Below are 23,999 nucleotides of genomic sequence, written 5' to 3'. Positions count from 1 at the left end.
CACGGGTGGCTTTTGTCTGTGCGTGTTTGACTGCATATTTCAGCACCCTGCTCTAATCCTGCTGTGGCTCGCCGTGCTCGGCTGTTCTGAATGCCGGCGGCTCATGGTGGTAACCTGGCAACCGGAGCTCGCTGCTCATGCGTTGGAAAATTAGCACCAGTGGAAAACTGGAAGCGATAAGTATCTAATATCAGAGTGGTGGGTCGGGGTGGTGGGGGCATTGTACAAGCAGAGCCACAGAGTGATATACACATAATGTGTCCAAAAGTATCTGGACCGCCTTTTGAATGAGTGAATTTAGCTACTGTAACACGCAGCTGTATAATCTCCATGGAAAAGCACTGACCAATAGAACTGGACGCTCTGGGGCAGACATTAGCACCTAAGAACGTTGTCTGCAGTATTGATGGAGGAGCTCTATTTAATACCTTTGGGATGAGTCGCAGTGCCAGAACTGATCACCCAACATCAGTACCTGACCTCACTGATGCTCTTGTGTGGCTGAAAGCAATCAAATCCTCCTCACAGCAATGTTCCAGCATCTAGTGCAAAGCCTTCCCAGAACAGTAAAGGCAGTAAAGGCACTGCAGTAAAGGGGGGCAAACTCTGAATGAATACATTTGACTTCAGAAAAAAAAAACAACACCGGAGAGTCAGTTGTCCACATACTTTTGGACACGTCTAAATATACTGATGACCACCAAACGATCACCTCTGACCAGATATGGTTTGGATGGTGGACCATTCTCAGCACAACACTGACATAGTAGTGGCATGTGGACCAGCGTATGATGCTGGTTGACATGCATACCAGTACTCAAAACACAACATATACTGGTTTGGAACTGGTCTGGAGCTGGTATGATGCTGGTTGACCAGCATACCAGTACTCAAAACACAACATATACTGGTTTATACTGGTCTGTAGTTGGTATGGTGCAGGGTGACAAGCATACCAGTACTCAAAACACAACATATACTGGTTTATACTGGTCTGGAGCTGGTATGATGCTGGTTGACCAGCATACCAGTACTCAAAACACAACATATACTGGTTTGGAACTGGTCTGGAGCTGGTATGATGCTGGTTGACCAGCATACCAGTACTCAAAACACAACATATACTGGTTTATACTGGTCTGGAGCTGGTATGATGCTGGTTGACCAGCATACCAGTACTCAAAACACAACATATACTGGTTTGGAACTGGTCTGGAGCTGGTATGATGCTGGTTGACATGCATACCAGTACTCAAAACAAAACATATACTGGTTTATACTGGTCTGTAGTTGGTATGGTACTGGTTGACATGCATACCAGTACTCAAAACACAACATATACTGGTTTATACTGGTCTGGAGCTGGTATGATGCTGGTTGACCAGCATACCAGTACTCAAAACACAACATATACTGGTTTGGAACTGGTCTGGAGCTGGTATGATGCTGGTTGACCAGCATACCAGTACTCAAAACAAAACATATACTGGTTTATACTGGTCTGTAGTTGGTATGATGCTGCTAGACAAGATAAACATGAGTCAGAGGCAGAAGCAACCCAATCACCAGCAGTGCAGATCTCAAGGTTCCCTCGAGGCTCAGAGTATGAACCTACAGACTTCTGCTTATGTATGAGCTCTGTCTCGAGGCCACGCTGTATCTGACTCACAGCTCCCCGCTGGACTGCAGCCTGTTCAGGCCTCTCCTTCAGACAACATGCACCAATCAGCCCTAATATTGTTCAGGTCCCTCTCGTGCCTCCAACACAGCTCTGACACGTTGAGGCACTGACTCCTCGAGACCTCAGAAGCTTTCAAACTCCTGGAAGTTGTGAGGTGAGGCCTCCATGAGCATCCATGAGCCTCGACCCCGTCACCCTGTCAGCAGTTCACCGGTTGTCCTTCCTTGGAGCACTGCCTAATGATGTTCTGGAGATGTTCTGACCCAGTCATTATCTAGAACATCACAGTCTGGTTCTTGGCGTGTCTCAGTGTCTCAGGTTCTTATGCTTGTCCATTTTTCCTGCTTCATCACCTTCAAGAACTGACCGTTCACTCACTGACTAATATCGCCACCTTTTAACAGGTCATACACTGTCCACTGCTCTACCATCAGAACCTCTTCTCACAGTACTTTCTTCTGGAAGTGTTGGACAGTGGAGGGACAATCTGCTGATTATTGGGAGAATGCTGCCCTCTACTGGACATCTCAGTCGTTTGTAGTTATTTACCAAACCTCAGTAACAGCTAAACCTAACCCAGTAGTCTAAACCTAACCCCAATAACCTAAACCTAACCCCAATAACCTAAACCTAACCCCAGTAACCTAAACCTAACCCAGTAACCTAAACCTAACCCCAGTAGTTTAAACCTAACCCCAATAATCTAAACCTTACCCCATAACCTAAACCTAACCCCAACAACCTAAACCTAACCCCAGTAGTTTAAACCTAACCCCAGTAGTCTAAACCTAACCCCAATAACCTAAACCTTACCCCAATAATCTAAACCTAACCCCAATAACCTAAACCTAACCCCAATAACCTAAACCTAACCCCAGTAGTTTAAACCTAACCCCAATAACCTAAACCTAACCCCAGTAGTCTAAACCTAACCCCAATAACCTAAACCTTACCCCAGTAGTCTAAACCTAACTCCAATAACCTAAACCTAACCCCAGTAGTCTAAACCTAACCCCAATAACCTAAACCTAACCCAGTAGTCTAAACCTAACCCCAGTAACCTAAACCTTACCCCAATAATCTAAACCTTACCCCAATAACCTAAACCTAACCCCAATAACCTAAACCTAACCCCAGTAACCTAAACCTAACCCAGTAACCTAAACCTAACCCCAGTAGTTTAAACCTAACCCCAATAATCTAAACCTTACCCCATAACCTAAACCTAACCCCAACAACCTAAACCTAACCCCAGTAGTTTAAACCTAACCCCAGTAGTCTAAACCTAACCCCAATAACCTAAACCTTACCCCAATAATCTAAACCTAACCCCAATAACCTAAACCTAACCCCAATAACCTAAACCTAACCCCAGTAGTTTAAACCTAACCCCAATAACCTAAACCTAACCCCAGTAGTTTAAACCTAACCCCAATAACCTAAACCTTACCCCAATAATCTAAACCTAACCCCAATAACCTAAACCTAACCCCAATAACCTAAACCTAACCCCAATAACCTAAACCTAACCCCAGTAGTTTAAACCTAACCCCAATAACCTAAACCTTACCCCAATAATCTAAACCTAACCCCAATAACCTAAACCTAACCCCAATAACCTAAACCTAACCCCAGTAGTTTAAACCTAACCCCAATAACCTAAACCTAACCCCAGTAGTTTAAACCTAACCCCAATAACCTAAACCTAACCCCAGTAGTTTAAACCTAACCCCAATAACCTAAACCTAACCCCAGTAGTCTAAACCTAACCCCAATAACCTAAACCTTACCCCAGTAGTCTAAACCTAACCCCAATAACCTAAACCTAACCCCAGTAGTCTAAACCTAACCCCAATAACCTAAACCTAACCCCAGTAGTCTAAACCTAACTCCAATAACCTAAACCTAACCCCAGTAGTCTAAACCTAACCCCAATAACCTAAACCTAACCCCAGTAGTCTAAACCTAACCCCAATAACCTAAACCTAACCCCAGTAGTCTAAACCTAACCCCAATAACCTAAACCTAACCCCAGTAGTCTAAACCTAAACCTAACCCTAACCTCATTAACCTAAACTTAACCTCAGTAACCTACACCTAACTTGAACCCTGTACCTAAACCTAGCGTTAACCCCAGTACACACACATACACACACACACACACACACACACAAATACTTTTACAAAAACTATAGTAATAAAATAAGTTATTAATAATAATAATAATAATAATAATAATAATAAGCAGTAATAGAAGCCTCCTACCCACACACTGCAGTAAAACAAGCCGGGTTCTGTAGTATGTTCATAGCCCAGCAGGTGGCGCGGTAGAGCTGTAACGGCAGACCTTCAGTCACCCACCCGGATCTCAGAGCAGCCTGCTCGACGGCTGCGGTTGTGCGCTTTTGCCGACAGCAGGTGTCGCAGTTCTGCACTTCCCATCCCACACTACGACCAGCGAGAAGAGGGCGGGCTCCTGTGAGCCTACTCTGCGTTTTCATTGGACAAACCGCTCTCCGGCTTTAAGCGGGCGGAGTTTTACTATCCAATCCATGCTAAGCTCCGGTTCTCCCGCCTTTTTTGGACACGCTTACTACTTTTAAAACAGCCATCTCACTTTTTAACACACTCCACTGTAAACGATAAGCCTCTCTGCGTCCTCGAATACCAAATATGAATGTTTATCAATGTTTAAATATTAAAAAATATCCGCGGAAATAGTTCAGGTGTGGCTTGCAGGGGCGGTGGCAGAATTCTCATTGGTTCGGATAAAAGTAGAGCGGGTTTTGATTGGCTATGGCCCGTCACCACGCCTGTCTATCATTTCCAGGCAGCAAGTTCGGTCGAGTTGTTTGTAAGTTGATGTGTGTCCAAAAAGAAACTCCTTCGTGTTAAAAAAGAAGAAGAAAATGAGCGGTGAGTTTATTTATTTCGCTGTAAGGCTCAGTTTTAACCTGTTAGTCAGCGAGTTCGCTTTAGGTTCGGGCAGGGGGGGTAACACGCACGTCTCGGGTCGTGTTTGTGGTGTAATGCTCGCCTGTAGTGACGCGTAGTAGCGTTAAGTGTCTGATTGTCTGGTTAAACTACGATTAAACTGGTTTGAAGTGATTTATAAAGTTGATATATTTGATTAGTGGGTTTTAGTATATGAGTTAGATGCGAGATATGTCAGCTAAGGTGTAAATTGTCGCAAGTTAGTTTTGAAAACTTCCGAGGTAGGTTTAGTGGGGGGATTTGGTGGGGAATTTGCTTTGTAAATGAGGTTTCGTGTCATTAGAGTTCATTTTTAAGCGTTTTGTTTATAAAGTTTATATTAGGAGGTTAAAAATTGCTTGTTTTTCGAATTGTCCGTTCCACCTTAAATGGTGCAGCAGTTCCATTCTGGCGCCTCAGGCGCCAGAATGGAACTGCTGCACCATTTAAGGTGGAACGGACAATTCGAAAAACAAGCCAACTTCAGCGTCGTTTAATGTGACTTATCTGCTTCGTTAAGCACGTAATAGTTATTAATAATTGTTTTAATCAGTGTATCCATCTAAAACACACTCTTAAACTGCATTTTTTCCCCCACAGAGCGAAATGAAATGGCCGCGTTGGGGGAAAGCGACGGAGACTTCCGTAAAAAGCGAAACTCCAAAACAGAGCAGGTCAGTAATCAGAGAGAGAGAGAGAGAGAGCATTCAGAGTGATGCTCGCTCGACCACTTCCAAACGCTCTAGGGTGATGATACACCCCTGTCCTGATCAGCTGGTCAACCTGGACAGAGCTCGTCCTTATTCCCAATCATATCAGACATAAACAAACATAAAGCTCTTGCGTAATATAAATGCAACATCTGTATGATATTGGCCTACAAAGCCTCCTACCAGAGGGCAGCGGTCAACATCTGACCTGTACCTGGAGCCTCAAGCTTCTCTGACCTGGAGCTGGCCTGTACCTATAATCGCCTTCCTGTCCGAAGGATGAAATTCAAGTGAAGAATCTTGTCGCTTTACAGAGCTGAGGAGATGGAAAGCCGCTGAAATCGGCCGGTCCGTAATATGTCTTATGCTCACCGAAAAGAGGCATACATATTCATGATCGTCACTAAGTCTTCGATTCGTGGCTGTAGACTATAGAGACTCGTTATCTGACTGTAGTCTGTCCGCAGCGTCTGGACGTTCTTCATGCGGAAATGGTGTACGGTTACTAGTGACCAAGCAAAGACTGGAGTATTTTGATTAAAAATGCCTGTGATTAGGTCTGTGAAGTAGTGGATTATAAGGGATCGTTACTAGACGCTGGTCTACGAAGCCGTCTGCTTGGCATGAGGGAGTCCTTCGAGCTTTGAGTAAGGCTCTGCTTTATCTTGAGCGGTTTTCACGTAGGAACTCCAGAAAATGTCTGTAGAGTAAGGTCCAGACGTTATCCGGAGTTGGTGCCGTACCGGACACGCGCTTCTTTCCACGCGTAATACATGCATTACGTTCTTTAGCCAGTCGTTCGTCAGCAGTTGTGTGAGGCGTATGTGCTCGGAAAGCTTGACATTGAGAAACTAGGCGCTGTAGCTGTAGCGTCTACATAGCTTTCGCAGTATTTGTGTTAAGACCCAAACACACGTTCTATAATCTGGGGGTTCCTCGCAATCCGCCAGAGGTACCACAATTTAAGAAACCTTGGCAACATGGTTGGTAACGTCCATTTTTACGTGCCTTTTTGGTCTGTGCTTCTTCCCAGCTTACAGTAGTGACCTTTCACATTTGCTGTGCTATCTAGAACACCAAGGGTTCCACCACCAGCCCTGAACTGCATGAGCTCTGATGTGGAGTGCGACTGAATTGGATTCTGTAATTGAGAGAATCCCAGTTCTTCATGATGGTCACAATTTCTTACGTGATCTCATGTTCGCCTGTTGAAGCATCGTTACACCCCAAATAACCATGTGTTTTTATTGGCACTAAACTTGTAGATGTTTTGAAGTTATTCAGAGGTTCTTTCTCCATAGGACGCCCAGCCGCCGTCCCCTTTAGCCCTGCTGGCAGCGACGTGCAGTCGGATAGACGAGAACGACGCAGCAGAACAGCAACAGCAGCTTCAAGACCATCGGACTGACTTAAACCAGATCCCGATATCTCACGCCACCAACGGCTGGCAGATCATTCCTCTCGGTGCACAGACAACCACCGCCTCCGGGATTAACGTTCCTCAGAAGTCCGCCGCAGCCATGGAGGACAAAAGCCGGCCTGTCGTGACTTCTGGAGTGCAGCAGCAGCAACAGCAGCAGTTCATAGTAGCATCTGCACCTAGCTTACAAGGCCAGCAGGTGTTGACCACCATCTCTGGTGTGATGCCCAACATCCAATATCAGGTCATTCCTCAGTTTCAGACGGTGGACGGGCAACAACTGCAGTTCGCTCAGACGTCCCAGGATGCCTCGGCCGCGGGATCAGGGCAGCTTCAGCTCGTGTCTTCACCCAATGGTGGACAGCAGCTCATCGCAGCTCCCGCCAACCAAAGTACAGGAGCTGGCAACATCCTCACTGTTCCTGGTCTTCTCCAGCAGGCCATCCCTCTTCAGAACCTGGCTCTGGGCAACACCATGCTGCCCAGTCAGACGCAGTTTCTGGCTAACATGCCCATGTCCCTAAACGGTAGCATTACTCTTCTTCCAGTGAGTGCCGGCCAAGCTGCTGGAGCTAAAAGCGATGATGGAACTTCAGGTGTCGGTCAGCAGCTGATCCAGCAGGCAGCAGTCTCCACAGCCACCTCTGAATACCACACCAGCTCAACCACGTCCACTACACAAGCTGTGACCTCCTGTAGCGGCGGGGTGTCCCGGAGCATCACCGTGACTGGAAACACCTTTCAGACCACGGCCGGAGGAATTCCCATCCAGTCCATACAACCTGACAACCGAGACGGAAAACAGCAACAGCAACAGCAGCCCCAGATCCTCATCCAGCCGCAGCAGCTGTTCCAGGGAGCGCCCACTCTCCAAGCCATTCAGCCTGCCGGTGGTCAGGTGTTTGCGACGCAAACTCTTTCTCAGGATGGGCTCCAGAATTTGCAGCTCCAAACCATCCCAAATAACAGCTCCATCCTGCTGCGTACCGTAGGTCCCAACGGTCAGGTCAGCTGGCAGACGGTCCAGCTGCAGAGTCCTGCTGGAGCTCAGATCACCCTGGCGCCGGTGCATTCGCTTCCACAACTGGCTCAGACCGGAACGGCCGCCACAGTGCAGCTGCCCGGCCTGCAGACCATCAACCTGGCCAACGCTGGGCTGCAAATGCACCAAATACAAGGAGTTCCCATCGCCGTGGCCAACACTGCAGGTCAGTCTCACTGTCCCACACAATAATGAACTTTATATGGTCAGAAGTATTGGGACACATCTCTCAATGATTGAATTCAGGTTTATAATCGTATAATGTGTAAAATCAAGCCCCTAGTCCTGCTGTCTGCCTCTCCACACATCAGTGAAAGAACGGGAGGTTCTAAAGAGCTCACTACACTACAGCGTGGTTCTGTATGTAATAGGAGACACCGCTCCAAATTAATGCCTGTGGGTTTAGAATGGGATGACATTGAAGCTCCAATAGGTGTCTCAGTGTTTTTATATAACTTGAAAAGTTCCCACATCGATTTAAAAAGACAAACAGGCAGCTGTGATCATTTTACTTTATGGTCAAAGGCAGAAAGAAACAGATGGTGTATGTTTAGGTTTTCAGAAACATCACTGACTGATTATTAATGTTATGCTATTACATTGCAAAACTTTGGGTGAGCTTAGCTTTTGTAGTTTTCTTAGCCAGTTTTTCATATAAACTAACCTCATTAATAGCAAGACTCCTGTGGTAATCCTGTGGTAAAGTGGTATTTTGTTTTTTGCCCTCATAAAATAGTGTTTATTGTATGTATTTAAAGAAGAAGCAAAGTAAAGCCTGTGTTTTAGAGAGTGTCTTGTGCTGTGTGTGTATGTTCAGGGGATCAGGGGGCCGCAGGTGGAGAGAGCCTGGAGGACTGCACAGTTTTGGATCAGAGTCTGGACACAAGCCCAACGCAGCCCAGCCGCCGCACACGCAGGGAAGCCTGCACCTGCCCCTACTGCAAAGACGGAGAGGGCCGGTACGCCTCAAGCAATAATACTCTTAAAACACTTTCTTTTTAAGAGGAAAATTTGAAACACTTTTAGTAAAATTCCTCATGTTAATAAGCTTGTTTGTTTGTCAGAAACCAATAAGTTAAAAAAAAAGGCAGACGTGCTGTTTGGTAAAATACAGCAACAACAGAAAATTAGAAATAATGATGAAAAACGGATGAAATGATGTCCCAGAACTTCGCATCCGTTTTTTCTCAGGCTTTAAATCTTCAGCAGAACCATCTCTCCTCAGCCTGTATCTGTGCTTGTTTAGCTGTCAGCGGTGCTCCTCATTCCTTAATATGAGGATAATGTGAATGATACCCTGATGATATTTAGTCTAAACCACAGTAAGTCCGACGCTGTTCTTCTGAATGTGAATTCATTTGTCTGATTTACTCTGAATCTGTTTCTGATTACAGCAGCGACCCCAACAAGAAGAAGCAGCACATCTGCCACATCTCCGGGTGTGGAAAGGTGTACGGCAAGACCTCTCATCTACGGGCACATTTACGCTGGCATACAGGCGAGAGACCGTTTGTGTGCACCTGGTCGTACTGCGGAAAGCGCTTCACTCGCTCTGATGAGCTGCAGAGACACAAGAGAACACACACAGGTGAGTTCAGGGGGAAGATTAAAGCTTGCACAGTACACCACCTCCTAAAAGTACTGGATGGAGCTCCACCGCCATCATTCCAGAGAGCACAGTTCCTCCACTGCTCCACAGCTCCTCAATGCTGGGGGGGCTTTATACCCCTCTAGCCCACGCCTGGCATTAGACAGCATGGAGCCAATAGGGTCATGATGTTGATCTGCTCCAGAGAGTCCTAATCTATTGGCAGTACTTCTTCTCTACAGGGACTAGACAAGCTGTGTGTGCATTTGCACATCTGTGTCAGCAATGGGTGGAACTTAAAGTAGCTGAATGCATTCATTAGAAGTGATGTCTGACTTGGTGTGTCAATAACTTTGACGCAGCTGAAATAAGCGATGCTGTTTAAGTGAGTGGAGATGCAGGTTATTGAATGAAGAGCTCCGTGCTCGAGTGTGTTCTCCAGGCTTTGCTCAATGTTCTGCTCTGTTTTTAACTTCAGGTGAAAAGAAGTTCTCCTGCCCTGAGTGTCCCAAGCGCTTCATGCGCAGCGACCATCTCTCCAAGCACGTGAAGACGCACACGAGTAAGAAGGGCGGCGCTGCAGTGGCCTCCGCTGACGGTGCCGTGGTGGCATCTGATGGGTCTGTTGGAGGAGTGAGATCGGATCAAGCCCTCATCACCATGGAGACGCTGTCGCCAGAAGGCATCGCGCGCTTAGCCAGCAGTGGCATTAACGTTATGCAAGTAGGAGATCTTCAGCCCATCAATTTGAACACCAACGGCTTTTAAAGAAGCGGCGATGACCCTTCAGCCGCTGTGTAATAAGGCGAATAGGCCCGGGCTTCAGCGTGGACTATTCCTATATATAAGTGTCAGAGAATGGGGTGCGGTTCTCCCATTGTTACGTGCACTCATAGTGCTTTTACTTTACTTTATTTTTTAAATATCGTTTCCTAGAAGCCTGAAGCAGAGCCGCGCCGCTCTGCTGCTCTATCGTGGTGTGTGCGCGTTTGTGTGTGTGTATGTGTGTGTGTGTGTCTGTTGAGGAGGTAGAGTGGAGGTAGGGTCCAGATCCAGACTCCAGTTCCCCACTTTGCTGTAGATTCGGGAGCACTGTGTAAACGAAACATGATCTTTTGTCAATTTTTCTTCTTCTTTTTTTGGTAAATTGTACACATGCAAGCCATCATGCTTTGATACATCTGTCATAGCAATTAATTTAAATGACAGCCTTGCTTTGTTTTTGTACATAAATTATATTTTTCTAAACATGAAAACTATGCGAATTGAGATTGCCTTTGTTTATGTCTGTCATCTTAAAATATTTTATATTAAAAAAGAAGTTCATTAACTTGCGCGAGAGAACGTTGTTTTAGACCTGTCTGCACCCCGACTGCAAAGTCTACAGTCTTAATCTGAGTGGTTACAGGTCTCTCCTGTTCACACTCTTCCACCATCCTGTTAGATTGATTCATTGATTGATTATTTTATCCGTAATTAAAGGTTTTCAGCAGAATAACTGATTTCAAACCAAAGTTTTGACTCTTCATGGTGGTAAACCGGTGATCTCTCCTCGGCTGCAGCTGCTGATAAATCTGCAGTCTCTTCTTCTGGGTTTATTCCATCTGTGTAGTAAGTGTGGAGCTCCTGAAACAAAGGGAATCACTCGCCGTTTAAGAGTTTTCTACTGAATGGAACAGTTTTTGCCTGAGGAACACAAACGGCACTTGAACTTTTAACCTTCTCCAGAAGCTCAACAACAACAACGTCGTCTTTCACCGCACTTTCAGTTCTTCAGATCGGCATTTCATGGTTTGATGGTTTTATAACTCTGAAAATCGAGTCTCTCTTTTTGTTTTTGTTTTTTCTTTTCTTGTTTTAAATCACAGTATCGACTGTGAACAGGCTAAACACATGAACTGAACTCAGTGACTCTGATCGGAGACTCTGATCCTGGGAATATGAACCAGCTAATCAGTTTTATAGTCCTAACCATCGTGCCATAATCTGTACATTTACAGGTACAGGTGAAACGGGGTATTTGGGGTCGTTTGTTTTTTTGTTTAATGTTATTCTTATTGTAATTTTTAATGGTGTGTATGTGTGTGTGTGAGAGAGAGACAGGCAGTTGGTTTTGTCTGGCTGTTACATAAAGGCCAAAATGTGAGGGGACAAAAAATCACGTGTAGACTTTATTTAAATTGTGTTGTTGTTTTTTTCTTTCTTGCATGCGTTACAATACATCAGACAGTTTTAACACTGATCAGACACATCAGTGACCAATCAGATCACATTTAGTTTATAGTATAGAGATTAGCAGCAGAATTACATCAAGAGCCTTTAATTTGATTAAACTCCATGTGGATCTGAGCACCTCCCCTTTTCTCAGGACACATCACAGATCACAGAGGTTCTTGAAAGGAGCTGAGCACTTTCGCTTCATGAATATCAGCAGGTGGTGGGAGGGGTTTATTGTTATTTGGCTCCGCCTGTTGATGCATGGTGACATCATCAAATAAAAGCAGTCAAGAGGTGATGGAAGTGGTTCTATTCTAAGGGAAAGTGAATAGTGTTTTAGAGTGATGTGATGTGATGAACACAGCTGGGCTGTTTATTACAGAGTTGTTCTGCTTTGCTGTTAATGTAATCTGATACTGCTCGCTTTATAACTCATATGTATATATATAGTGTGTGTGTGTATATGAGAGAGAAAGAGAGATGACTTTTTAGTTAAAGTCTCATTACAGCGGTATAAAGATCTATAACAGAAGCAGATAACACTAATCTTATATCTGAAATATAAGAGAAAACAGTAGTACAGTTCGTTCATATTCTGCAGAAAGCCTCCTGAATAATCTGGAATGTGTGGCTGTAGTAATCGGTATGTATGAGGATCAGATACTGATTTTAAGTTCAGACTGAAATCAAGGAGCCCCCTCATTGTTCCTGGAGTCTCGTCCGTCACTCGTTCCAGTGTTCCAGTTCAGCAGTGGACGCTCCTTGTGTGCTGATTGCTGGCAGACTAGTTCCTGAGCTCAGTGCCAGTCTGAACACTCGAGCCTGGTCTTCCTGTGGGATCCGTTCGTTTCACACTTCTCTATAATAAACCCGTTCACCCTGAAGACTTCCCTTCCTGTGCAGAGCAGCTCCCCTGTCGTCCTTAATAATAAAAATCACAATAGTAATGAGCAGCATATAAAATTGTTTTAAAATTAAAAGTAGTTTTAAAAATAAAAGCAGAAACTGTAATATTAATATAAATAAAATGTAAAAAAAAAAAAAAAACAGGACAGCAGAACAGGACAAGTCTCTCCACTGTTTGTATAATCAATGCAGAACCTGCAGATTGAGGAACATATTCAGGTGTGTGGTCAGTGAGGTTTGCAGGTGTTTGACCTTTTAGAGATTTAAACACAGGAGAAGTTTATTGTTTGTTAGGGTTTTTTTCTTATGTTGCCCAAATTATGACTTTTATAATTGAATTCATTTTCATAATAATAAATAATTTCCTATTAAAATTAAATGGCTTAGTGGTGTGGTTCTCAACCCTGCATCTGGAGAAATACCTTCCTAAAGACTTTGGGTTCAAACCTAATCCAAAACCTGAAATAATCAGTGGTCCAGCCTGGAGACGTTCTGGACAGGGTGGATGGGGTGTTAGATTTGGTTTGGAGGTGAACCCTGCAGGAAGGTACAGTAGGTCTCCAGGAGGACAGTTGGTGAGCACTAAGCAGTTCTAAAGGGTCTCTGGAGCCTGAGTACTCATATTACTGAATAAGCACACTTTCAATTATGAAATATTATGAATTAACAATAGACTATTAATCTATTAATTATTACTCAGAAACACTTTTCTTTACTGAATGGTTTAAAGCTGTGGTCTCAACCCTGCTCCTGGAGAGCTACCTTACCTTTGGCTCAAACCCTAATCCACCACCTGATCCAGCTGATGACCACCTTCATAATGTTATAATTAAAATTAGAAATAAGTTCTTTCATGTTCTCACCAGTGAAGCTTCTGAACTCAACTGAGATCAAAAGATTTTTTTAAAAGTCTGCTTAAATATGTTATTGATATAGAAATAAAGCAGATAAACAGATAAAACATACACAATTGTTATTGTAAGACATATTTCTTCAATATCTTAAATATTAGTCTTAACTATCCATCAGAAAATAGTGAAGTGTGGTTTATATATGGAGAGATGGATTGAAGGGTAGGTCTCACATTGCAGCAGCATGACGACTGTGAGCCCAAACCAGCATTCACCCACCCAATCCAGCTAATGCTCCATCCTTCAGACGTGCTGGAGCATCTGGTAGGGTTCGGCCCTCCTCCTGGAGAGCCACCGTACCCTCCAACCCAGAGCGGGATTGGCTGAATGGGGTCTGTTGGGTCTGGTTGGATGTTGTAACCTGCAGGAAGAAAGTTCTCCAGGAGGAAGGTTGGAGACCACTGGCATAAAGAGATACTCATAATTGCCTCCACCCAGAAAGGGTGTGGTTTTGGTTCTCTTTCTGTTTGTAACTTCCTCTGTGAGTGTGTGAGTGTGTGTGTGTTAGAAGAAGTCCTCGGGGTCCGTCGGTGCGGCCGCAGCCATGGCCTACCAGCAGAAACTGGCCGAGAAGCTCTTGGTTCTGAATGAACGTGGTCAGGGAGTTCTGATCCGGATGAATTACATTAAGAAGGTGAGAGAAGTAAAAATCCCCAAGATCTTCTGTTTCATCCTGAGTTCAGAGTCTCGCTTCACTTTACTGTGTTTGTGTAGGTTTTAGGTTTTAGGTTCTTCACAGTCAGAAAAATGCTTCACTTTTTAAAAAGAACTATAAATATTAATAAATATACTTTTTTCTATTTGAAACTGTTCTGCTCTTTAAGGACACACACACACACACACACACACACACACAATCATCACAAGGAGGTCAGCTTCAGTTTTTCTGGATATTTTCAGATCATCAGGAGAGACAGGCTCCTTTACCTGGTTCTAAATGTTCTCATTTGTAAAACATGTGAAATTCATGCTGGATTTGAGTTAAAAGTGACGGCTTGTGTTTTTCGTAGCAGGGAATTAAAGAGGAAGTACAAACAGGAAACCAACAGGCGCTGTCGGGTCTCTGCATAAAACCCGCTGACAGCCTGAAACACACTTCAGTCCCACACTGCTCTGAACTGCCATTTTGTATCCGTCCCTGACTTTTACCTTTAAAACTGACTTTAAACTTTGAATTCTGTCAATAGAAGTCAAATAAAAGCAAACTGTCAAAAAGACGCTTCATTAAATCATCTGAATTCTGTTTGTAGTGAAGATTTAACTTGATGATTTCATGATTTTTAATCTCTAGAATTTCTATTACAGACTGACCAATATAACCAATAGTTGTGCCATTTTGTCCAGAACCACTCTGAGTTTTAGCAACACTGCTAACTATCAAAGTAATCTACCCCGACCCTCTAACCCCGCCCCACCCTGGGGGTGTGTCTTGTTTCAGACATGCTCAGATCCTAAACGAAGACCCTGCTTTCTCACGGACAAGTCAACAGAGCCCGCCCTGAAATACATCAACAGAAAATTCCCCAACATAGACTTCAGAGGAGGCAGCGTAAGTCTTCACACGCCACAGCTCATTCTTTCTCTATGGATTGTAACAGTGTTAGTGTAACAGCTTTGGTCTGACAGTATCAGTGTGACAGGTTCAGTGTTACAGTATTGGTGTAACAGTACTGGTGTAGATGTAACAGGTTCAGTGTAACAGCATAGTTATAACAGTATTAGTGTAACAGTATAGGTGTAACAACAGAATTCTTTGGGGATAACAGTATAAGTGCAACCTTATTGGTGTAACAGTGTTAGTGTAACAGTGTTAGGGTATAACTATAGGTGTAACAGTCTTGGTGTAACAGTGTTAGTGTTACAGGGTCAGTTTGTGATTTTTCTGAATGTATTTCAGCAACAGCTGAGCAGCATACAGAAACAGAAAACTGCAGTTCTGGAAGGACTGAGCAGCTACTACGACTCTTTCGTTGATGTCATGGAGTTCAGAGTAAGAATTTTTATTAATTCAATGTTCAGTTTTTTAACAGAACGAAATATTGTTCAACATTCTGGCCTGACGAACAATGCTAAAAAAGATTAGGCTGGAATAAACAGTAAATAAATCTGTATGACTCAGTCACCATTATCGACATTATCACCATTATCAACCTTACTACCATTCTCACAATTATTACCGTTATCAGCCATATTACCATTATTACCATTATCACAATTATTACCATTATTAGCATTATCACCATTATCTGCATTGCATTATAAATGTGTGTTTGTGTTAAACAGTTCATCACTGTAGGAAGGTTAATTTTTTATGCACTCTTCTCTATTTCAGGATCATGTTTATGAGTTACTCAACACTATAGATGCCTGCCAGTGCTTTTTTAACATTGTAAGTATCCAGTATTGTTAAATTTGTAAAACAGCTGCTTTCATTAATTCATGTCTAATCCTGTTACTGTAATAAATAATGTTTCAGACGGTGAATTTTGACTTCACCAAAAACTACCTGGACCTGATCATCACTTACACCTCAGTGATATTAATGCTCTCACGCATTGATGATCGGAAAGTTCTGGTGGGGATGTATAACTGTGCTCACGAGCTGTCGAACGGAAGCAGGTGAACCGGACTGTTTGTTTCCATATTAAATCCACTGTAAGTTATTTCATGAAGAACATCAGTGATGGGGTGGGGGGTCTGGTTTGAGGGTGTCTGTCTGCTGTCGTTATTATTACTGTTTAAAACTAAACAACAAACTGAACAGGAATGAAACAACAGGCATTCGGAGTGGCACAATTAGGCAGCATGGAGCCAATAGGGTCATCTAGTTTATGTTCTCCAGAGAGTCCTATTCTATTGACAGTACTTCTCTACAGGGATTAGACAAGCTGTGTGTGTGCATTTGCACATCTGTGTCAGCAACGGGTGCAGCTTAAAGTAAGGGTGTCCACAAACATTTGGACATATTGTGTATTTAGACACTGTTTGCTTTATTATATAGTGATCCAGGGTACCCTCGACTCGGGCAGATGATCATGGAGTACGAGCATCCTTTGAAGAAACTCACTGAGGAGTTCGGTCCCCACACCAAAGTAAAAGATCAATAATCAATCAATAATCAATCAATAATAAACATCAGCGAGCACTAAACTTCAGTATGACCTGGACTCACCCCAGATTGTGTTCAGTGACTCTCTCTCTCTCTCTCTCTCTCTCTCTCCCCTCCTGATGGTCAGGCGGTGACTGAGGCGCTGCTCTCGCTGCAGCTGATTTACCCTCGCAGGAACCTGTCGGCAGACCAGTGGCGCAGAGCTCAGCTCCTCAGCCTCCTCAGTGCTCCTGCCACGCTGCTCAGCCCTGCCTCCTGCGATACCGTAAGTCCTGTCATTATAGAACCCCCTCTAGATCACACCTGCAGCTTGAAGTTAGCCACCTGATGATCTTCATGTGCATACATAACTGACATTCTCAATACCAAAAGTGCTCAGCTTATTAATTAATTAATTTATTTATTTATTAGGTTATTGATTTTCTGAGTGTAAATAATCACTTCCTCGACAGGACAAAAAAGGAAAAAAGGAAATAAAGCATTAAATGACCCAGTGTTTATATTATATATATTATATATAGGCTTGTTTACTATAAATGATTTGTTTACTTTATGTAATAATGAAATATTTTGGGAGGAGAAACATGCTCCTCCTCCCAAATCCAGCATCCTATAAATACCATCTCTACTTTTTTCACATGTCCACGACAGTCTTAATGTCTGTTCAGAACAGTTCTGGAAGTCCTGGATGAGTCTCAGATTCTGTTCATCCATTCTGTGTTCTGACAGATGGCGTGTGAGTATTTGTCCATGGAGGTGATGGAGCGCTGGATAGTCTGTGAGTTATTCCACCCGTCCTTCTGTCCTTTTGTCTTTCTGACCTTCTGTCCTTCTGTCTTTCTGTCCTTCTCTCCTTCAGTCCTTCTGTCCTTCTGTCTTTCTGACCTTCTGTCTTTCTGACCTTCTGTCCTTTCGTCATTTTTGTCCTTCTGTCTTTCTGTTCTTCTCTCCTTTAGTCCTTTTGTCTTTCTGTCCTTCTCTCCTTCTGTCCTTCTGTCTTTCTGTCCTTCTGTCCTTCTGTCTTTCTGACCTTCTGTCCTTCTACCTTTATGTCCTTCTGTCTTACTGTCCTTCTCTCCTTCAGTTAATTTGTCTTTCTGTCCTTCTGTCTTTTTTCATTCTGTCATTTTGTCTTTCTCTCCTTCTGTCTTTCTGTCCTTCTCTCCTTTTTTCTTTCTGTCCTTCTGTCTTTTTGTCCTTTTTTCTTTCTGTCCTTCTCTCCTTCTGTCCTTCTGTCTTTCTGCCCTTCTGTCTTTTTGTCCATCTGTCCTTCTGTCTTTCTGCCCTTCTGTCTTTTTGTCCATCTGTCCTTCTGTCTTTCTGCCCTTCTGTCTTTTTGTCCTTCTGTCCTTCTGTCTGCACTTAATACTGTAATCTTTTCGTAACAGCCCTGAGAAACAAACCAGCGACCGTCCGGTCCCAACCTGCTTCTCTAACCTTATTGCCACGGCTGCCTGGATCAGAGTCAGAGTCAGATTATTGTGTTTGGTACCTCGCTGTATGGGGTAGGACATCAACCATGAGCCGCTAATAATAGGACACATTATTAGGAAACAGGGGAAAAACATAATCAGACTCTATCCTGACCCAGGCAGACGTGGCCATGAGCTTAAGGAAGCAGGCTTGGCTCTGGGAGGTCGCTGGTTTGATCCCTAGGACCGTTACAGCTTAGGTCTGCTAGAGTAAAAGGCACAGGATCAGACATCAGGATCCACGGGATCAGACATTTTTATGGGCTTCCTTCTGAAGTCAGGTTCTGTCATAATTCACGTGGCTGCATGTGATGTAGATGTGTGTTAGTTATTGATCATGTTTTGTGATTGGCAGTGGGATTTCTGCTCTGCCACACCAGTCTGAACACAAACGCAGCCTCTCAGGACCTGTGGAAGATGGCTCTGCGCAGCGGCCTCTACGTCACACTGACCAGAGACGAGGTCGTCAACATTCACAAGCTCTCCGAGGAGCATTTCGATGGAATGAAAGGGTAATAGATGTAATAGAAACCCATTAGCCATAACATTACAACCACTGTCCGCTGTTGACTATCTGGGCTTAGGTGATCAGTGTGGAGGAGCTGACCGTGTTCTCTTCGGTCTCCTCAGGTACAGTAAACGACTTGCTGATATTAAAGAGTGTAAGGAGTACACCATCGCAAACTGGTGAGCCACTCACACATTCCCAGTGCAGAGACTGGTTCTGGTGGGTTTGTCAGTAAAGCTGATCCTCTGTTCTGACAGCGGGGGGATTCACAGAGAGAAGCGCCACTTCCTGCGGGGGGCTCTGAAGGAGCTGACCAAGGTTTTAGAGGATGAGCCGGCTTTACTCGGACCCAAGGTTTGTCTCTAAGTCTGTGAGATTGCTCTGAGGAGGATGTGCTCTCTGTCTGTCTTTTGTCTGTCTGTCCGTCTGGGTTTAGACAGATGTTGAATTTCTTTCAGGCCCTGTATGTGTTCATGGCTTTGTCGTTCTCCCGAGACGAGGTGCTCTGGTTGGTGCGCCACTCTGAGAACATCCCTAAAACCAAAACTCCGGAGGACTATTCCGACTCGTGAGTCATAGTATAAAGTATTTGGACACCACGCACTTCAGCCTGTTCATAAATGATGGATGTGTGGAATTGTGAGTGTGTGTATGTGTGAATGTGCAGATTGTGAATGTGTGTATGTGTGAATGTGCAGATTGTGAATGTGTGTATGTGTGAATGTGCAGATTGTGAATGTGTGTATGTGTGAATGTGCAGGAATATGGCAGAGCTGCTTTTCTACATGGAGAAATTGCAGGAGATGCTGAGCCGCCACAGCTTCGTAATCCAGCGCTACCATCTCCAGTACTTATCTCAGTTTGATGCACTCTTACTCAACGACAACATACAGGTACATCACTCTCTCTACCACTCTCAGTCTCTCACCATCACTCTATCACTCTCACTATCACTATCACACTCTCTCTATCACTTTCAGTCTCTCACCATCACTCTATCACTCTTACTATCACTATCACACTCTCACTATCACTCTATCACTCTCTTTATCACTCTCTCTATCACTCTCAGTCTCTCACCATCACTCTCTCACTCTCACTATCACCCTCTCACTATCACTCTTAGTCTCTCACCATCACTCTCTTTATCACTCTCTCTATCACTCTCAGTCTCTCGCTATCACTCTCACTCTCTCTCTGTCATTCTCAGTCTCTGACCATCACTCTATCTCTCTCTCTATCACTCTCTCACTATCACTCTCTCTCTCTCTGACTTTCAGTCTCTTACCATCACTCTATCACTCTCTCACTATCACTCTCTCTCTGACTTTCAGTCTCTTACCATCACTCTAGCACTCTCACTATCACTCTCTCACTCTCTCTATCACTCTCAGTCTCTCACTATCACTCTCCCACTCTCACTCCCTCTATCACTCTCAGTCTCTCACTATCACTCTCCCACTCTCACTCCCTCTATCACTCTCAGTCTCTCTGTCACTTTCCATTAACTCATCTTTTTCTTCTTTTTCCAGAGTGTTTATGTCTGTCCTGAGGAAGAATCTGTGCTCATGACCTCTTTTGTGTCTACTCTGTCCGCACTGACACTCAAACAGTGTAAGATTTATTACATTTATTTAATATAATTCCTTTTTTATTTATTACATATTACATGGTATATATGATACATTACCAATTGATTCATCAGCAGATCAGTAATCAGTTGCCTTGTTGTTGACGTTGTTCCTGGTCTTTTGCCCTGCAGTGGGCAGTGGGGAGGAGTTTGATCTGAAGGCTGTCAGGCTGGACTGGTTGAGATTACAGGTGCTGATCTTACTGAGACGTATTGCTGAATGGGTTCTGAGACAGCTGTGATCATATTGTGTAAGATAGTGTAGATCAGTGTGTTTAAATGCTGGTCTAGCCCTGGTCTAACCCCACAGTACGGTTTACTCTCAGGCCTACACCTCTGTTGGGAAGGCCACTCTGGCTCTGAAGGACTTTCCCGACCTCGCCAGGATCATGAACATGACCCAGTTCCACACCAGGATGATGGACGATGTGGAAGAGCTTGTCAGAGAGACAGCAGATATCTCCATTCTGTGGTGGGTTAGAGTTTAAGTTTGGTTGTTAGTCTGGTGGTTGATCTGGTGTGGATTAAGTCTAGTTAGATTTAGTCTAATTCTGTTGAAATCTAATTCTGTTAGAAACCGCCTAATCCTATTAGATTAAAGCCAATAAAACAAGTATTTATGAGTATGTGATAGTACTGAGATTGGATTAATACATAGTTTTGATTAATACTAAGTTTAGATTGAACTAAGATTGGATTGGTATTGATATTGGATTAGTTCTGGATTTTGATTAGTACTGAGATTGGATTGATACTAAATTAATTCTGAATCTGTTGAATGTTCAGTTTTTACCCGCGGGTGTTTGAGAAGATGTTCTCTCAGAGCAGTGAAGACACCTCCATGCACCGCTATCTCATGGCTTTCCCGATGGTCTGCTCACACTTCAACCAGAGCACTCACTACATGTGTCCTGAAGAGGTCAGTAGTGAGCTGTGCTGCTGTCACCAGTAATTACATCATCAGAGAGAAATTCAGCTCTGCTTAATTCTAACATTCAGTTCTGAAGTCTTTTGGAAAAGAACCTAAAGAAGCTCTTTCTGGGTCCAGATATCAGAAGCTGGAATTCTACAGATGTTATTTATTCTACAGATAACAAAGAAACAAAGTGTATTTTATTATTATTATTATTATTATTATTATTATTATTATTATTATTATAACTAATCTCACAGTGACCATTTGCATATTTAATCAGAAATATATTTAATGATTAGATGAGCCTTGATTGTTTGAAGCTAACGGCTGTTTGTGTGATTGTATTAATAATTAGTTCATCTCTGTAATTAATGCCTGACCCTGAGTGTGTGTGTGTGTGTGTGTGTGCAGACTGAGCTGATGGAGAAGCAGGCTCTGAGGCTGTGTGTGAAGTTTATGGAGGAGATTGCTCAGCAGACCTGCACGGTGGTGTTGGAGATCTGTGCTGAGCAGTGTAACCTCCACGAGCAGGTACATCACACCTGAGTCTGCGGGCACTTTTATTTTATACCATTTATGCAATAAACCTCAAAGAGGTTTAAAACTCTTAAATGAACAACTCCTCTTCATCATCATCATCATTCTCAGTCAGATAGGAGTGATTCTTCGGAAGGTTTGTTAGTTTATTGGCAGCTGTAAGATGGAGCTCCACTGAGATGTCCACATGAATCTTCCTCACAGAATCTGTGTGTTGTTCGTCTTGCAGTTGCTGCCTAAACACTCCGCTGTGACCATCAGCACCGCCCGCAACAAGAAGCTGAAGAAACCGATGCCTAAGAAAGGAGAAGTGCCGAAAGAGAAACCTGGAACTGAGAGTCACAGGAAGGACCGAGCCGTGGTCACCAAGTGAGTCCTGCAGAGGTCACTATCTTATTGCATCATAGCTTTTACTTATACCTCATTTCCTTCAGACAAGAAAAATGACTATTACTTATTAAATCACTGGCCCAAGGGTGCCAGTAATTCTGGAGGGCACTGTGCATACACTGTTGTATACATTGTGTGCTTCTATGCCATCCCATTCTAAACCCACAGGCATTATTAATATGGAGCTGGTCCCCCTTTGCTCTAAGCTCTACCAGCAGCAGCAGGTCTGGAGCTCTGCTGCAGTTACTGAGTCAGTTGGAGGCTTTTCTGCACTCTGCTCTGAGCTCAGCACTCGGCCCTGACCCCGCTCTGTAACTTTACGTGGTCTGACAGACACTCGGTGGCTGAGCTGCTCTCTGTGAGCTGTTCCTCCTAAACTCTTCCACTGTTCAATAATAACACCACTCACAGCTGATGGAGGAAGATCTAGGAGGGAGGAGATTTCACCAGCTGACTTGTTGTTGTTGGTGCAGCGGTGTCTCCTATTACATACAGAACCACGCTGGAGTTCAGTGAGCTCTTCAGAACCTCCCGTTCTTTCACTGATGTGTGGAAGAAAGATAGACTGCAGGACTACGGCTTGATTTTATACACCTGTGTGTGCAATGGGACTGAATCACACACCTGAAGTCAGTGATTAAGAAGTGTGTCCCAATACTTTTGTCCATATAGTTTATCATATGCATACTTATACAAGTAAGCGTTCCTTATGTTCTGCTTCTACTGAATCTTCATACTGATGTTGGCACCACACCCCTGTTCTCTCCTCTCCTCAGTATGGATAAGATGCACCTGACCCTCACAGAGCTCTGCACCTCCTACAGCATGTGCTCGGACTTCACCGTCTTCAAGCACATCCTCGTTCCCGCTGAGTTCCTGCTCTCCCAGCTGGAGCAGCGCCTTAGCAAGTAAGGAGAACTTCAGAGATCACCTCAATATAAAAATAAGGCTGTGATGTCATCAGTCTTACTGAGGTTGGTTTGCAGGATTTTTGTGCGGATGGCCAACTATAACCAGACCACACAGGACATCGCCCGACCCTCCGAGCTCCTGTCCGGCATCCAGGCCTACGTAGCCAGCCTGAACACCCTGAGCCGCTACATCACCGTGGACATTCCCAGACTGGTGAAGAGCGTCCTGCTCCAGCAGACCCAGCCTCTGGACTCACATGGAGCTCAGACCATCACCACGCTCTACACTAACTGGTCAGCACATATTTAAGTCATTAGCTGAGGCTTTTAATTCCATATAAATAATGATGATATTAAAGGATCTTACACTGTGGATTATTGATTATTATTGATTACCTGTGGATTATTAAGATGCTCATGATTAGATGATCATCAGTTGATGTTCTCTCTGCTCTTCAGGTACCTGGAAGGCTTGTTGCGTCAGGCTAGTAGCGGCGCCATCGCTCACTGTCCCACGATGCACTGCTTCATCAATCACAGTACTGAGAATGAGCAGAACTTCAAAGCGGAGGAGTTCTCCGACATTTGTGGTAAAAACCTGATCTGGAGCCGATCACATTCTCAGCAATAGATCAGGGCTGCTCCACCACTGGACCGGGTTCAGTTGGAGACTTCTAGTGTAGGAAGCAGTGTTTTGTTTGACCAACTGAGATTTGATATGGATATACATCATTTTAAAAAGCAGCAGAGGAAAACCTTTTCATATTACCTTTATCATTCATTAAATTATTATGGTACTTTACAGCTATGACCTTTTGAATTTTTACTATGTTTATTTTCATTTTCATCTTACTTTATTTTAATCATATAGTTCCATATTGTTATAAACTTTTTATATTTACATATAAATAAATTAATATAAATTATATTTATATTTATTATATTTTTTAATTTCTCGATTTTTTTCTTATTTGATAACCATAACCTTTTGCATTTTTTATACGTGTTCGTTTTCATTTTACCTTAGTTTCCTTCTTTATTATACAGCATCTATAAATGGTAAATGAATTCTCTAAAT

General features: G+C 43.6%; 2 protein-coding genes across 2 annotated transcripts in view; both read left to right on the top strand.

Annotated features, from left to right (window-relative positions):
• The first annotated feature begins 4,514 nt into the window (after positions 1 to 4,514).
• On the top strand, positions 4,515 to 12,045 carry sp1 (sp1 transcription factor). The gene is made up of 6 exons (XM_072665655.1): positions 4,515 to 4,597; positions 5,255 to 5,328; positions 6,666 to 7,992; positions 8,644 to 8,785; positions 9,221 to 9,414; positions 9,893 to 12,045. The coding sequence occupies exons 1-6, from the start codon at positions 4,591 to 4,593 to the stop codon at positions 10,180 to 10,182; spliced, it is 2,034 nt and encodes a 677-aa protein (XP_072521756.1). The 5' UTR covers positions 4,515 to 4,590; the 3' UTR covers positions 10,183 to 12,045.
• Positions 12,046 to 13,959: 1,914 nt separating this feature from the next.
• The window catches only part of nckap1l (NCK associated protein 1 like), a 13,533-nt gene continuing 3,493 nt past the window's right edge, over positions 13,960 to 23,999 (top strand). Inside the window, exons 1-22 of the mRNA XM_072666446.1 lie at positions 13,960 to 14,082; positions 14,887 to 14,997; positions 15,346 to 15,438; positions 15,781 to 15,837; positions 15,925 to 16,067; positions 16,450 to 16,540; positions 16,685 to 16,822; positions 17,287 to 17,335; positions 18,385 to 18,541; positions 18,660 to 18,716; positions 18,795 to 18,891; positions 18,996 to 19,105; positions 19,298 to 19,430; positions 20,070 to 20,151; positions 20,300 to 20,358; positions 20,494 to 20,639; positions 20,954 to 21,086; positions 21,495 to 21,614; positions 21,850 to 21,989; positions 22,787 to 22,918; positions 22,997 to 23,215; positions 23,381 to 23,511. Of these exons, the coding sequence (XP_072522547.1) occupies positions 13,993 to 14,082; positions 14,887 to 14,997; positions 15,346 to 15,438; positions 15,781 to 15,837; positions 15,925 to 16,067; positions 16,450 to 16,540; positions 16,685 to 16,822; positions 17,287 to 17,335; positions 18,385 to 18,541; positions 18,660 to 18,716; positions 18,795 to 18,891; positions 18,996 to 19,105; positions 19,298 to 19,430; positions 20,070 to 20,151; positions 20,300 to 20,358; positions 20,494 to 20,639; positions 20,954 to 21,086; positions 21,495 to 21,614; positions 21,850 to 21,989; positions 22,787 to 22,918; positions 22,997 to 23,215; positions 23,381 to 23,511 (2,488 nt within the window). The 5' untranslated portion in view covers positions 13,960 to 13,992. The remainder of the gene's footprint in view (positions 14,083 to 14,886; positions 14,998 to 15,345; positions 15,439 to 15,780; positions 15,838 to 15,924; positions 16,068 to 16,449; positions 16,541 to 16,684; positions 16,823 to 17,286; positions 17,336 to 18,384; positions 18,542 to 18,659; positions 18,717 to 18,794; positions 18,892 to 18,995; positions 19,106 to 19,297; positions 19,431 to 20,069; positions 20,152 to 20,299; positions 20,359 to 20,493; positions 20,640 to 20,953; positions 21,087 to 21,494; positions 21,615 to 21,849; positions 21,990 to 22,786; positions 22,919 to 22,996; positions 23,216 to 23,380; positions 23,512 to 23,999) is intronic.

The sequence above is a fragment of the Salminus brasiliensis genome, chromosome 21, assembly GCF_030463535.1.
Source record: "Salminus brasiliensis chromosome 21, fSalBra1.hap2, whole genome shotgun sequence".
NCBI lineage: Eukaryota > Metazoa > Chordata > Actinopteri > Characiformes > Bryconidae > Salminus > Salminus brasiliensis.
This window is presented reverse-complemented; position numbering and strand designations above follow the sequence as displayed.